The sequence below is a fragment of the Vicugna pacos genome, chromosome 7 (genome assembly GCF_048564905.1).
Source record: "Vicugna pacos chromosome 7, VicPac4, whole genome shotgun sequence".
Classification (NCBI taxonomy): Eukaryota; Metazoa; Chordata; class Mammalia; order Artiodactyla; family Camelidae; genus Vicugna; species Vicugna pacos.
The window spans coordinates 48,126,632-48,143,644 of NC_132993.1; the positions used below are offsets into that span (position 1 = coordinate 48,126,632).

Genomic DNA, 17,013 nt, shown 5'->3' on the forward strand with positions numbered 1-17,013 from the left:
AAGTTGATGTATCATACAGTTATCCTCTTACTCAGTCATGCGTGTATTAAGTTCACCAATATCACAGCTGTCAAACCAACTGATGTCCTGAGCCAAAATTGAATGAAAAAACTGTTTTCGAATTCTTTTGGTCTGTCGTGCTGCAGTCATAACCCAAAAGGAAATCTGCATGTAGCCAAAAACCCAGGCAGTAACTCCTATTCCAACGTAACACAGGGTCAACCTGGAAAGAAAAAGATTATTGGAAATGTTACTGAGACCAAAGCAAAATTTTTCCCTTATTATCAAAAAATGAAATCTGTCAGAATATTTGATGAAGAGAACTTGTGCTAGAGTCTATAATAAGATAACTAAAAATAAACCACTATGAGAATGAGTGAAATATACTCATGTAGGAATCTAGATTTCCCTTGTAAGACACCTAGAGTATGTCTCTCTTACATTGTTAGCAAAAATTAGTGTTTCAAAACATAATTGCTATTTATATCTTCTTTCAGTATTTTTTTAATACTTTCATTTGAAAATGTTACATTGTAGTAATTATGATAGCTGTATGTGAAACAGAAGGGTAAAGAAATGATAGTAGTCAAAAGCATTTGATAAAATGCTTCAAATATAAATACAGCATCAAATTAAAATTTCAACTTAAGGAACTTAGCCTAAGGAAAATATGTACAAAGATTAACCAAGGTGAATGTTCACTGTAGCATTAATAACAATACCTAAAACTGAAGATATCCTAATTATCTAAGAGTAGGAGACCAGATAAGCAATGTAGTCTCTTCATACCAAAATCTATGGGATGCAGCAAAAGTGGTACTAAGGGGAAATTTATAGCAGGCTTACCTCAAGAAAAAATTCAAATAAACAATTTAACTTAACACCTAAAGGAACTAGAAAAAGAAAAAACAAATGAAGTCCAAAGTCAGTAGAACAAAGGGAATAATAAAAATCAGAGCAGAAATAAATAAAATAGAGACTAAAAAGAAAACAGAAAAGATCAATGAAACCAAGAGCTGATTCTTTGGAAAGATAAACAAAATTGACAAAACTTTAGCTACACTTACTAAGGAAAAAGGAGAGAAAGCTTAGATAAACAAAATCCAAAACAAAATAGGATAAATTACAACAGATACCACAGAAATACAAGGGATTATAAGAGAATATTACGAACAGCTATTTGCCAAAAAATTGGACAACCTAGAAGAGATGGATAAATTCTTAGAGTCAGAAAACTTCTTAAATAAACAAATGGGACTATTCAAATTAAAAAGTTTTGCACAAAAAAGTACATTATCAATGCAATGAAAAAACAAGCTACTGACTAGAAGATATTTACTAATTATATATCCCATAAGGGGTTAATATTCAAAATATAAAAAGAATTCATAAAACTCAATAACAACAACAAAAAAACCCATTAAAAATGTATAGAGGATCTGAATAGACACTTTTCCAAAGAAAATATACAGATGGGTAGATGGTCAATATTACCGATCACTAGAAAAATGCAAATGAAAACCACAATGAGGTAAAACCTCACACTTATTAGAATGGCTATTATCACAAAGACAAGAAATAATTAGTGTTGGCAAGGATGTGGAGAAAAGGGAATCCTTCTGCACTGTTGATGAGAATTTTAACTGGTGCAGCCACTGCAGAAAACAGAATGGAGAGTCCTCAAAAAATTAAGACTAGAACTACCATATGATCTAGCTATTCCGCCTCTGGATATTTATCTGAAGATTACAAAAACACTAATTTGAAAAGACATATGCACCTCTAGGATCATTGTAGCATTATGTATAATAGCCAAGATATGGAAACAACAGATGAATGGATAAAGAAGATGTGGTATATATACATACACACACACAATGGCCTACTACTCATCCATAAAAAGATAAAATCTTGCCATTTGCAGCAACATGGATGGACCTTGAAGGTATTATGCTAAGTGCAATTCAGTCAGATGGAGGAAGAAATGACCACTCATTTGTGGAATATTTCAAAAAAGCAAAATAAATGAAAAAACCAAACCAAACAAAAAATAAACACATAGATTCAGAGAACAGAATAGTGGTTACCAAAGGGGGAGGATGAAATAGGTAAAGAGGTCTACTGTGTGGTGATGAATTCAAACTAAACTTTTGGTGGTGAGCGCTCTGTAATGTACACAGAACTCAAATTATAATGTATATATGAAATTTGCATTGCTCTATGATGAAGGAATTAAACAGGGTGCTAGGTCAGGGAATAAGTGGTGGGTAAGCTCATGCAGATAAATAAAGCAGTTAAGAAAAATTTCTTTGAGGAAGTGGTATTAAAACTAGGATCCAAAAGGACAAATGGAGTCAACCACAAAAAGGCAAGAAGAGCAATACTATTTTGACTTGAGCAAATGGGTGAATGGGGTGCCATTTACAGATGTGGAAGACTGAGAGAAGAACAGATTTGCAGGAGATATCAAATATTTTGATATAGACATAAGCATGAGATGCCTATTAAACATCAAAGTGAAAATCCAGTAAGAAGTTGAAAATGGAAGCCTGAAGTGCTAGAGAGGGGTCTAGTGTGGAGATGGAAATTTGAAAGTCATCAGATTATAAGTGGCAATTAAAATAAAGTATTGGCTGAGATGATCCTCAGAGAAAGAGAATGATGTGTAGATAAAGAAGAGAAGAGGACCAAGGACTGAGGGACTCTCAGGGACTCTCCATACATGGTAGAGTTTAAGATGAAGACAAAGAGCTGGCAAAGAAAGTTAAGAAGTGGTAAATGAGGTAGCTGGAGAGCCAGGTAAATAAAGTACTAAGAAAAACACAGACAAATATATAGTTGAGCCTCATTATCCCCAGATTCTGTGTTGGCAAATTTGCCTACTAGATAAAATTTATTGGTAATCCAAAAATCAATACTAGGGTTGTTTTCATGATAATTTATGGATATGTGCAGAGTGGCAAAAATTCTGAGTCACCCAACAGAGACATTCCCTTGTACAATGAAGACTATAAAATATTGTTGGTAGAAATTTAAAAAGATCTGAATAAATGGATTGGAAGATACAACGTTGGTAAGATGATAATCTCCCCAAACTGATCTATAGATTTAATGCAATCAACCCCTGTCAAAAATCCCAGCAAGCTAGTTTTCAGAATTTGTAAGCTAATCTCAAAGTATATGTACAAATGAAAAGAACTCAGAAAAGTTAAAATAATGTTTAAAAAGATTAAATTTGGAGGGTCTCCACTTCCTGATTTTATTTATTTAACTCTAAAACTGTAGTACTAAGACAGTCTGATACTACCATAAGGGAGACATGACAATAAGTGCAACAAAAATGAGAGAACAGAAGCTAACCCTTTCATTTATGGGCATTTGATTTTTAGCAAAGGTACAAAGGAAATTCAATGTAGAAAAAATAGCTTTCCTAAGGAACAGTCTCAGAACAAATGCATAGCCACATACAAAACAGAAGTTAGACTCTTTCTTACCTCTCACAAGTCACAAAAATAAACTCAAAATGGATCACCAACCTAAGAGTGAGAGCTAAAATGTTGAAAATTCTAGAAGAAAATGGAGAAAATCTTCATGATCTTAGGTTATGCAAAGAATTCTTAAATCCAAAAGAAAAATCCATTAAAGAAAAACTTGATAAATTGTACCTAATCAAAATGTACTTTCATGCTTCAGAAGAAATCTTTAAGAAAATGAAAAGACTAGGTACAGACTAGGAGAAAATATGTATATTTTCTGACAAATCATATATCTGACAAAGAACTTGTATCAAGAATTTATAAAGAACTCTTACAATTCAATAATAAGAATAGAAACAGCAACTAATAAAATAAATAAAATATCTGAATACACATTTCACCAAAGAAATATATGAATGCCTAAAAAAGGAAATGAAAAAAAATGCCCATTATTAGTCACTAGGAAAATGCAAATTAAAGTCACAATATGATACCTCTTCATACCTACACAATGGATATAATAAAAAAGACAGAATTGAAAGTATTGGTGAAGATGTGGAGAAACTGGAACCCTTATACATTGTTTGGTGGGAAAGCAAAATGGTTTAGTTACTTTGGAAAACAGTTTGGCAGTTTCTCAAAAAGATAAACAAGCTTACTATATGACCCAGCTAGGTCTCCTAGGTATCTACCCAATTCCACTCCTAGGTATCTACCCAAGAGAAATAAAAACATATGTCCAGGCAAAGATTTATATATCAGTGTTTACAGAAGCATTTTTTTTAATAGCAAAAAAAAAAAAAAAAAAGAACCAATCCAAAAGTCCATCACTTGGTGAACAGATAAACTAAATGTGATATATCCTTGCAATGGATTAGTACTAAGCAATAAAAAGGGATAAACTACTGATTTGTATTATAACATGGGTGAACCTCAAACAACATTACACGTAATAAAAGAAGCTAGGTGCAAAACCCTACATTTTATTTGTTGCCATGCACATGCAATATCCAGAAAATGCAAATCTTTAAAGATAGCAGATAAGTAGTTTCTTGGGGCTGGGGGTGGAAGTGGGGATTGACTGTAAAGAAGAATCTTTATAGAATGACGGAAGTGTTCTTAAAGTGGGTTGTGGTGATGGTTGCACAACTCTATAGATTTACTAGAAATCATTGAATTGTACCCTTAAAGCTGGTGAGTTTTGTAAGTAAATTATACTTCAATAAGCTATTAAAAATCATAGAAACAATATAATTCCAATTACATTAGAATTATATATGTATATTTATATATGTAAAAAAGCTGTAATAATGTAAACCAAAATTAATATTCATTATCCAGTAGTAGTGGGATTATAAAGAAATTTATAGATTTAAAATTTAATTTTCTTTTTGCATTTTTATCTCTTCACATCTTCTACAATGAGAATATTAAGCATTTAATTAGAAAAAGTAATTAAAAGAATTTTTATAGAAGCACTGATTGCCTTTTAAAAAGACTATTCTTAAAAACAAAGAAACACACACAAAAAAACAAACAAACAAAAAAACAAAGAAACACATGCAATTTATTTTTTATGGCATTTTATTTTGCATCAGGAAATCAAACTATTCTCAAGGCCTAAGGCTTCTGATTCAAAACTGCATGCAAATTAAGATTGGATTTAACAGCTCCACTTAGTGTTTAATATGTGTTAAATACTATGCCAGGCCCTTTACATATCTAAGTATCATTGAATCTCCAGAAAGTATTATATCACATCTTACAGATGAAGAAATTGAAGTTATTATAGAAGTTGCCTGACAGACTCTTTAGCTAGAAATTGGTGGGGCCCACAACCTGAATCCTGACATATGATTTGAATCCTGAGTTTATGATCTGAATCACACTGGCAATATTTCTGAGGAAAAAGGGTTCCCAAATAGGTTTGGGAAACCCTGCATACTTAGTGAATCGCCCCCCGCCCCCTGCCAAAATTGATAATACACACGAAAATACTAAAAAAATCCCAAAGCAATGAAATAGTTTAATTTTGTTCAACCGAGGATGTCTCAGACCAGCTAACCAATTAACACTACATCCCCTTGCCCCTTACCCCCGTCCTTTTAAAACATATCATCTATTAACATCCCTTAGTTCCACTGTACACAATTTGGGAATTATTTTAGGTACAACTTGATACAGCAGAAATTGCCATTTATCTAATCTATCATCCAATATCTGATCTGATCTTTTTCCTAAATAAGGGAACCTGTTTTTTTTTTTTTGAAGTGGCTCATGCCCAGCTAAAATGGATGTGGTCATATGACAGAGGATCCTTAGTTTCTGATGACTTTTAAGTCATGTTTCATCCTTAGACTGTCCACTTTCAGAATTTTATGTGTGTGAGAAATAAATTTCTCTCATGGTTAGGCCACTATTATGGTAGCTTTTACATTAAATTCAGTTGAGCTTAACCTAACAAAGACTTGGTTATCTAGTTTGCCCCTTCATTATCAATAGATTGTAACAGATACATCAGAAGTAGCAAAAAAGAAGGAATAAATTGCTTAAAAGTTCATATAGAATTAATTAATTAATTCTTGACAGCAAAAGATATTCACCAGCAACAATCTTGGAACTATTTAGTCATTATGATCTAAATTCAGTATGAAAAAAATTCAATTATTTTCAGAATAATTGTCTGATAAATAAGACAAAGGCAGAGACAACATTAAAACATTAAACCTATATAAAGCTATGAGTCATTATCTTTAGAAAATTACTTAGGTAGAATAAAATGCTTCAGTTCCTGATTATTATAAATGTCAGAGGTATTACCTTATCCCTACCAAAAAAGTTATATAAAACAATGTTTCCCAGAAATGTGTTTGTTCATCAAAAGATTACTTCAGCAGGATGTTTAGTTTCCATAGTCAAAAAGGTTTGGAAAACATGGGTTAAATTAAATGTTTACTCTACTTATCTGTCCTGTGTGTGTCCAAGGAAGCTGTCATACAGTGTTTCCTAAACCAATTTGACTATGGAATCTTTTTTTTAACATATATCTCAAATATTTCCAAAACAATATACTGGTTTGAGAAACAACAGTAAAGTAAATACTATATTATAAATGTTAAGAATATGTGCCTCTTGGGGATGTACAACATGGACGCTTCACTTTTGGGGGAAAAGAGTAAGGCATCACTTAGGTCTGATAAGACTCTGATATTTTTAGTGAGACATTACCTAAATCCAGTGAATACAGTCAGTGAGTTTGCATTTCTCTAACAAACTCAACACATGATAGAAGAAAGCATATTGCTTAATACATAAAACTACAAAAAAAAGAATGTTCTTATAAATTATCTATTTCAGAATTTATAATTTTTAGTCTTAATACAACTTTACTATAATAGCCTGAAAAATTAGCCTCTAAAAGTAGCCTGAGTAAAGCTATACTATTTATATTTACTTTTTAATTTTTCTATTTGTTGTACACATCTTTTTGTCTTTTAAAGTTTACAGAAGTGGCATTTTCCTGTAAGTTTCGTAAGAAAAATAATTTAAAAAAGGAAAAGCAAGTTATTTAACCTCTAGGATATGTAACTTCAGTTCTAGGTAACAAAACTGGTATAAAAATGTAAATCCTAAAATAATTTTTCTATTGATGACGATAAATAAAAGTGAAACCACATGAACCTGTACTCTATTTAAATAGAGAAAAACTTAAGTGGTAATTATATTTTATATACCTAATGAAAGAAGAGGACATGTTTGCTTTAATCATTTATATGTAAAATTAATGATTAGACAGACTTTTCAGCTTTTTTCTTATAAATTTTGAATAATGCAGCATGCATTGAATATGATATTAATACTTCATTTGGACTTACACAATCATATCTTCATTCACCTTCTCTTGAGACTGAGTACAGTTCCGATAATTTGCTGTAAAAAATTTTTTTAAATTGTAAAGAAAATTAATTTATAATTGGCCATGATATGTTTTATATATAGTCCATAAACCAAATATAGTGCATTCCCAAAAAAATGGACTTAATGATTACACACTGGTTAATGATCATCTTATTTGCTATTCTTTAACCTAAAATTTAAAATTATTATCTCTGGTATCAAGAAGCACACATGCAACATTAAAAATTACAAGGAAATATTAACCATTTAGCTCATATGTGATAAGAATTCCTTAGGACATCTTTAATTTCAGATAACAGGTGTGTAAGTAATAGTAATAGAATTTTCCTTTCCTGTTGAGATTATGCATTTAGAATTCAGTTTGCGATACCCAAGGGAATAATTTAGAAAGTCCAAGAAAAGCAAAGAACACAAGTGAAAGTCACAGAAGTCATCTGAAAAATTTAAAAGAAGTTCATTGAAATATGTTGGGTATAAGGATAGCAGTATTTAAAATAATCCTTGGGTTACCAGTTTTCCATGTAAATTTTTCTATATATCTTCTACTAAAAAACTACATTATGTATTAATTAGTATACCAAGGTTGTTACTTCACCAACAGCAAAAAACAGTGGTCAATGTCCAGTATTATAATTTTCTTTCTTAAAGGACTATAATAAATGTTTGTAATGAATTGCAGACATCATGCTCTTCATCTCTTGCATAACCACAATATCATTACATATGATGATGTCTATGATCTTTATTTATGTGCAAACAATGATTTTTCCTTCATTCCACTCAAGGAATTGTGGGAGGAAAAAATTTAAAGCAGTTTATTACAAATATCAGAATTATCATAGAAGTTTCAAAACTCAGTAGAAAGTTTTAATGCGATTTAACTGAGCTAATAAAGAGAATAAATATTGTTTCTAAAAATGGTACATAGAATCACATAAAAATGGCATAATCTCATTTTGGAGACTATATTAATAGAGGTAGCATGTACAAAAGTTCAGTGCTGGCATAAAAATGGGCCCTTGATCAATGATAGCTATTATTCATATTTTCATTTGCCAAAGCAAATAATCCTCTTCTATTATCCTTCAGAAAAACTAATGTTAGAAGGTTGAGAACATATTCCTTAAGATATACTTCTCTTTAATAGTATATTATACCAATAATATTCACATATTTATCTAAATTTAAATCTTCATCAATCTCTTTATATGTTAACTACATTTGAAAAAACACAACAATGAAACTTGAGAAACATGGAAAAGTCTTAAACAAAAACAAAAATTAAAACACAGCAACATCAGTCAGATATGTACTATCATATTTAAAGCTGACAGAGCAATCAATTATAGAGCGAATGTAACCAAAGGAGTACTCTCATTCAAACAGACTGCCTTAGGTTGCTAGGTTTATCCTTCCTTCCTCTCTCCCTCTCCCTTTCTTCTTTCCTTCCTTTTCCCTTCCCTTCCTCCATCCTTCCCTTCCTTCTTTTACTCACTCATTCAGAGAGAGAGAGAGAGAGAGAGAGATGGCAATCAATAAATATTTGCTCAGTGAACTGGCAGTTTCATTTGTTTAACAAATAAAGTGACATCTTTAGCCTCTATCACTAAACTGTAGAAAGGATATCATCACATGGAAGGACTCAGAGATGGAAGAAGTGAATTTATTTCACTCAAACAAGACTGAAACATTTGAAAAATTAGGCTTCAGGTGGAAAATAAGAGTATAAATTAGTAGTTAAAGTCAAACAGGGCACAGAGGAAGGTACATTGTACCAAACTAGGCTAGTGTCTAAAAGACAGTCCAGGTTTTAATGAGACATTTGTCCCAATAATAATATACAGCTATAAAGATATTTCCTAATATGTAATTTGGGGAAAAGTATGTAAAATACCAGGGAATTACTAATATTTACAATATCTACCAGATTAAAAAAAGACTTGTATACTCACTATGTCAGTGTACAGGAGAATTGCTGGAATTTATACCTAAATAATGTCACCTCAAAGGACATGACCCTGTAATAGGAAGCTACCAAGGTAATGATACATGAAGGACACCTGTAATAATGAGAAATATGAAAACACTTGATTCCCCACACCTGATTACTAGATTCCCCTCCTATCTTTATCCAGGGAATTTGTCTCTAGTACTATAATTTTCTACATGTTCTTTTCTTTTTTCTTACTGCATAATATAGTGCCATGCACATCCAAATACTGTAAAACTCCCAAGTAGCAATATGATAGATTTAGCCATTTTTTATTTCTTCTTTTTCAAGGGTACATTATATATGAAGTGGCTTGGAATGGCCCAAGCTTTTGATTAAATACTGATATAATTGCCACTTCTGATAGAAAATGACTAGAATTTCTAGAGAAACAAGTTGAGCTATAGTGGGTCTCAGATGATTTTTTATATACTGTGAGCAAACAGCCTTTGGACTTGAATGGCAATGTCAGTTCTCTCCTGGGTCTCCAGCCTGACAAAAAAAAATTCACCTGTAGATTTTGGACTTGCCAGCTTCCATAATCACGTGAGCCAATTTCATAAGGTAAATTTCTTTCTTACACACACTCTCTCTCTCTACACATACACACATATACACACAGACCTTACTGGTTCTGTTTCTTTGAAGAATGCTGACAAATACAGATTTTGGTTATTTAGTCCCTGGTAACACAGAAGAATAAATGACTTAAATACATATTATATAGATACTATTTCACAAGACAACAATCTGTATTATAAGTTTAATGCTTGTTTGTTTTACTGAATGTTTTTGAGTCCCTAGCAATATAGAAAAGTAAATATTGTACTCACTTGCGTTGGTTTTGACTAGACATCCACTAATAAGGTTGTCACTCATTTCTCCTAAAATCAGTGACATTACAGGAAGACAGGCCCCATTTATTAGTGATGCCAGTAATCCCAACATCATGAGCGTGATGTCTAGTCCATCAGCAAAGCGAAACTGAGGAAAACAAATAAAACATGGTAGAATAAAAGCTGTAAAAAAATCCAAAACACCAAAAATTAACATATAGCTTTTGCCATCAAGTAAACATCTTTTTTTACAAATTGATGAAGAAATTAAATAGACATATAAAAGCATGGATACATATTTATATATAAAGTAAAAAAAATCTTCCTGATCTTAAGGATTCACAAAGTACTTTGAAGAAATTGTTGAAAAATAAAGCAGAAAAATCAGTACAAATTGTAGATCTGTGACACAAGTCAGGTCAGATGTGGGTATAAATCAGAAATTTCATTCCATTTGGTTGATTCTGAAATAAATTAAGATATTTGAAAAGTCTGCAATGATAATTACCTTGGCTTAAAGAAATATCATGGCTTATGAAAATTGATCTTCAAATTTTCAACTCCCTAGGCTTATCAATGTAAGAGCAATGACACAACTAAGCGTGGTGAACAGTAACTATCTAGTAAAAACTAGTTCATCAAATGTAATGGATCATAATTTTCACTTTTATTTTAAATTCCTCTGAATTTTTTCTATCCAGGACAACATCTCTCTTGTAAATAAAGGTCTGTAATAATTTTCAAGTCTGTTTGGAATAAGAAAGAAATACCAGAAAGCCAATTCTGAATGCTTGTATTGTATTCTATAGCGGGTTCCTACAGCACTATTCTAAAACCAAAAGATGAACACGACTTGAAATTGTGGATTATGTATCTTATTGAGAGAGGTTAAGATAAAATGTATAAGGTATTGAAATCAAATCAGATTTGAATAATAGCAATAGTAACTTAGTACATATTTTATGAGGGCAGATTGAGAAAATTCCATGTTTTTCTGCTTATTCATGCAATAGCTAATAAATATTTATGGAATTACTGCCATAGCACTGTACCCATACTACAGATCTAAGAGGGTATCTGCTCCTAACTTTCCCTAGAATAATGTGTTATCTCCTTAATAAAGCTTGTTATGTTCTGCTATTTTCTAGGTTTTTAAAATTTAGACTTTTGAAAAAACAGGTACTATTTCGTGTGTATTCCTAATGACATTGACAGCCAGGCTGACATAGAGACTAGGATAGGTGGAAGGGATGCTTTAGGAACACATGCCTTAAAATATTCCCTGAACATAGTCTCAAAGAAATGTGCTGATACAGTTTTTGATGCATGGGGTTTATAAAATATTTAGATAATTATTTTTATTTTAAAAGAATTTATAAGATTTTAAAAATAATAAAAGCAACTCATATCAATATATTATCATTGGAAAATACTGAAATATAAACATACAATATTAAGAGTCACTCATAATTCCTCACTACTCAGAAATAAGTTCTGATAATATTTATGGATGACACACACACATTTGCATGCAGACACATACATAAACATACATAGTTTTTTTTTCGAAATTGGGTCATTATATGGATATTATGTTTTTTTTTATCTCTTATTGTGGAACTTATGGGTTGTTAATATATTTTTCTATTGGAAATATTAGTTTGATGAATTCTTCCCTTAAAATTCTCTTTTCTGGCAAACAGATGTAAACTATCACCACACACAATCATTCTATACACTATTGACATTCCCTAAAATTCTTCCTGATACACAGACATGCTTTCTAACTGATTTCACTTACTATCTCAATAGGTCCAACAACTTGCTGCCTTACTTTGGGCAGTTGTTCTTGCAGTTTTCTGAAAAACAAATGTTTAAAATGGAAAGGTTACAATGTGAATATAATTTGCAAAATTTTCTAATTAAAACTGTGCTGAAGTATCAAACTGCATCCTGGTAGGAAGTTTATATCAACGCCAAAATTTTAAAAACAAACAATGATAGACCGCACAAAGATTTTTAGTAAAATCACTGGGAAAGTAAGTCATTACTGGCAATCTTTAGTTAGGATAACAACTGGAAACTCACAATTTTTCTTTATTGTGGTAAAATACATATAACACAGAAATGACCATCTTAACAATTTTTAAGTGTATAATTCAGTGGTATTAAGTACAATCACATTGTTGTGCTACCATCACCATCAATCATCCATAGAACTCTCTTCATCTTGCCAAACTGAAACTCTATATCTGTTAAATAATTCCTCCCCCCAGCCTCTGCAACTACCATTGTACCTTCTGTCTCTAGGAATCTGATAACTCTGGGTACTCCCATTTTGGTGGAGTCATACAGTATTCTGTATCTTCTTCTGATGACTTTGTCTCATTTAACATAATGTCTTCAAGGTTCACCGATGTAGCACATGTCAGAATTTCCCTTCTTTTTAAGGCTAAATACTCTACCATTGTATATTTTGCTCATCCATTCATCAGCAATGAACACTTGGGTTGCTTTCACTTTTTGGCTATTGTGAATAACGTTGTTAATGAATATGGGTATATAAATACCTCTTCAAGTCCTTGCTTTCAATTGTTTTGGATACATAACCAAGAGCAGAATTTCTGGATCATGTGGTAATTCTATTTTTAATTTCTAGAGGAGTCACCACACTGTTTTCAGTAACAGTTGCAACATTTTACATTCCTATGAACCATGCATAAGACTTCCAATTTCTCTACATCCTCACCAACACTACTTACTTTTTAAATTTTATTATTACTATCTTTTAATAGTAGCCATTCTAATGGGTGTGAAGTGGTGAATCAGAATTTTTAACCCTTTGTTAAAAATTGTTCAAGAGCAACTGTGAGCTTTAAATGAAAGAAGTTCTATTAAGTACACATTAAACAAGTGTACTGGTAATTTTGTCCCCCATTGAAAATTTATTTTCACTCATTTCAAGGAGTTCCAGATGAAAATGTAAATTTTATCTATTGATTTCAGGGAAATCTGTAATCTTTCAATTCAACATACACACACACACGATTCTAAAACATTTAAAGAAGAGTGAAGGGGATCAGATTAATTTTTCTAAAAAAGATGTCACAGAAGGATGAACTTCTGATTCTTCTTTTCAGCTTTATAACATATTGTTCTGGCAGCTTTGACAAATCACAAGTCAGTTGATTTTATTCTACCTGAAGTTAATAATTTACTTATGTACTGGACCATTTTGCTCTGAGATGATTCATAGATGACAAAAAATACTGCTTTAAGATTATAAAGCCCCACAATCCCTTCTCCCAACCCAATGAGGATTTTAAAGCTTAAGATTCAGAAGGCTATTTTCTTTTGATAAATTTTATTTCAGGAATATTAAATAACCAGTAATCTACAGGGAGCCAATTTTACAGTTCATACATTTAAATGTAACACAATTATTATGGTAAAAGTGGAAATAAAAGATTTTAAACCACTACCATTTTAAATCTCTAAATTAATGAATTACAGCTGTAGGAAATTTTATAACATATATACTTACACACACATAGACACCTATCTAGTGAAAAAATAATCATAATCCAATATTTTCTTTTACTTAATGCACTACATATGGAATGAAGAATTCATACAGAATTGAAATGAAAACATTCAAGCATTTTCCCTCTATATAGTGGGTAAGCTACAAGAAATTCAGAAGAATAAATATCTGAAGTAAATACTAAATCAATAAATTCTGTACCTACTGCACTTCCTAAATTTACTATTAAACCACTTATTATGTTGAAGTCCAGCAAAATGCAAACAGCACTGATATTTTTAAAAAATTATAAACATTTTTGTTATAGCTGAGGAACGGATAAGGTGCATTTAAAGTTGTATAACAGTTTCCATAGAATTTAGGCAAAGCTTACCCATTTCTCTGGTAATTTTCTTGCATTTCTTCAGCTCTTTCACAATCTGCCATCTTATTTACAATTTAATTCTTCTGAAATAAAATATTAACAAGTATATCATGATGATGTGAACTTTTATTGATCAGCTGATACAAAGCATTCTTTATATCCCTAACAGCTACTGAAAAACCATGTTGCTGAGTTTTACCTTGCCTCTCCACTTCCAACTTCAAATGAAGTTTCTGGTTATCTAGCTCACCTATTCAGATTTTATCATAAATTTATAACTTCTTTGCTTCATTTTGGGCTTAGACTTGGAGCTGACAAAAAATTCTAAAAATGAATAAAAGGAGGAAAGTCAGCTTTTATGGACAACACATTTTTTCCCCCGGACATTGGATTTTATTCCTACCCTGACACTGATGTGACTGTTTTTGGTGAAAATCTTTAAATTATCTAGTGTTTAGTTTCCTCTGTAAAAAACTGATGCAGTAGTTTCTGTTAGCTGGCAGTTTGAGGGAGCAGGGTTTTCTAGTTTACCAAATGGAAGCAAGTTAGAACTTTTACCATATATGAATTAATAGCCCTTAAATATTAGAACATTAAAAACCCACTTACTAAAATCATATTAAGCATAATGTATTCTTCCTCTGGATGATATTTTAGGATCTTGTCTTAAGATTGCAATTATGTATATAAATTATCATTTCATTGCAAATGTATACAGATGTTTCTGACTCAATCTGATTTGTCAGGCCATAGAACATATTACCTATATTAAGATGATTATAAAAATATGGATTTAAAAGCTTGAGTGGAATTAGTGATTAATTAAATACTACCAAAAGCATCTGTAAAAACCAATACATTTTCAAATAGTAAGCTTGTCCATAAAGGAATGATCCTAGAGTGTCAGAAATAGTTTTAGCACCTGAGAAGGAAGTCATGATACAGATTGGCATATTCTTCCTTTTTTGTAAACCAAAGGTTGTAACTTCACACAAGAAATGTTCACAATTTCTATACTGATGTTACACCATATCCAGTTATTTAACATATGTGTAAGTAATGAAATAGACTCTATGCATAATTGCATTTGATAGAAATTAACAATTATTTAATAAAAGTCATAAATTCATAAAAAAATCCCAAACAATTTAAACTCACCTTGGTAAGTGCATGATCTGTTCATTTACATCAAACTCATATGTAGTTTCTCTCCTCAACAAATAGCTAACTGCACTTTCAGAACTGTGCTTTGTGAAGCTTATTTTCTGATCATGCCTTTATATCTGATTACAACAATGGTGAATTTCCAGGTGAAGTACACCGTGTCCTTGTCATACTGTACTTGGGAAACAAGGTAAACAAAGAAAATTCATTGAGCCAGATAAATCCTCTTTTTAAAGATCTGTAATGTCTATATAACCAGTTTTCTATTTGTTTAGTCTGATAATTTTTGGTTAGCTGAATTAGCAATTACAATAAGTAAAATAAATCTTTTTAATATCAATGGCACATTTGCACAACAAATATTCATTGACTAATAGTTTTGCAAAGCATGAATTAATTATCTCATTGTTGTTACCTGAAAATAACCACCTCCTTCTCTGATTTGCTTTTGAACTTTGCATAAAGCTCCATTGTGTTCACTGAAGCATTCTGCCTTATATTAAGATTCCTAGTTATCTGTTAGATTATATTTATTTACCTATCCTTCATGAATTAATCAAAGCAAATATTGAGTTTATATATCAGCTACTAGTTTATAAAAATAAAAAGGTATGTTCCCATATCCTAAGGAACTCACATACCTTTTTTCTCTATACTACAGCTTTGCTACTCAGCGTGGACCCAAGACCAGCAGCATTAGTAACACCTGGGACTGTGCAGAATTAAAAAAAAAATTTTAATGTGGTAAAATATGCATAACATAAATGTAACATTTTAACCATGTTTAAGTGTGCAATTCAGTGGCATTAAGTACATACACAATGTTGTGCAGCCATCTCTCTATGATGATAGAACTTTTTCATCATCCCAAACCAAAATTCCATACCTACTAAAATAATAACTTTACATTTCTTCCTCTCCCCAATCCCTGGTAACCTTTTTCTACTTTCTATCTTTATGAATTTTCATGTTTTAGGTATCTCAGATAAACTGAATCATATTATATTTGTTCTTTTGTGTCAGGGTTATTTCACTTAGCATAACGTTTTCAAGGTTCATCTATATTGTAACATGTGTCAAAATCTCCTTCTTTTTTAAGACTAACACTATACCATTATGTCTACATATATAATATACACCACCTTTTGTTTAGCCATTCATCTATTGATGGAAATTTGGATTGCTTCTATCTTTTGGTGAGTGTGAATAATGCTGCTATGAACACTGCTGTATAAATATCTGAGTCATTGCTTCCAATTCCTTTGGGTATATACCCAGAAGTAGAAATGCTGGATCATATGGCAATCCTACATTTAACTTTCTGAGAATCTATCATACTGTTTTTTACAGAGGCTTTACCATTTTACATTCCCATCAGCAATACACAAGGGTTCCAATTTTTCCACATCCTTATTAACACTTGATATTTTCTGGTTAGTTGATAACAGTAATCCTAAGAGGAAGAAGTGGTATCTTATTGAGGTTTTGGTTTGCATCTCCCTAATGACTAATGATAATGAGTATCTGTATATCTTTGCAGATATGTCTTTATCCGTCATTTGCATGTCCTTGCAGAAATGTGTATTCAAGTCAGTTGCTCATTAAAAAAATATTCTTTTGTAGTTGAATTGTAGGAGTTCTTTATATATTCTGAATATTAAACCTTTATCAGATATAAGATTTGCAAATATTTTCTCCCCTTCTGTGAGCTGTCTTTTCAG

General features: G+C 31.4%; 1 protein-coding gene across 1 annotated transcript in view; it reads right to left on the reverse strand.

Annotated features, from left to right (window-relative positions):
- Window positions 1–17,013, reverse strand: part of ABCB5 (ATP binding cassette subfamily B member 5) — a 114,223-nt gene that overhangs the window by 73,268 nt on the left and 23,942 nt on the right. Inside the window, exons 3-8 of the mRNA XM_006211710.3 lie at window positions 15,287–15,464; window positions 14,138–14,211; window positions 12,022–12,079; window positions 10,218–10,368; window positions 7,352–7,406; window positions 32–223 (exon numbers count right to left, since the gene is read on the reverse strand). Of these exons, the coding sequence (XP_006211772.1) occupies window positions 32–223; window positions 7,352–7,406; window positions 10,218–10,368; window positions 12,022–12,079; window positions 14,138–14,190 (509 nt within the window). The 5' untranslated portion in view covers window positions 14,191–14,211; window positions 15,287–15,464. The remainder of the gene's footprint in view (window positions 1–31; window positions 224–7,351; window positions 7,407–10,217; window positions 10,369–12,021; window positions 12,080–14,137; window positions 14,212–15,286; window positions 15,465–17,013) is intronic.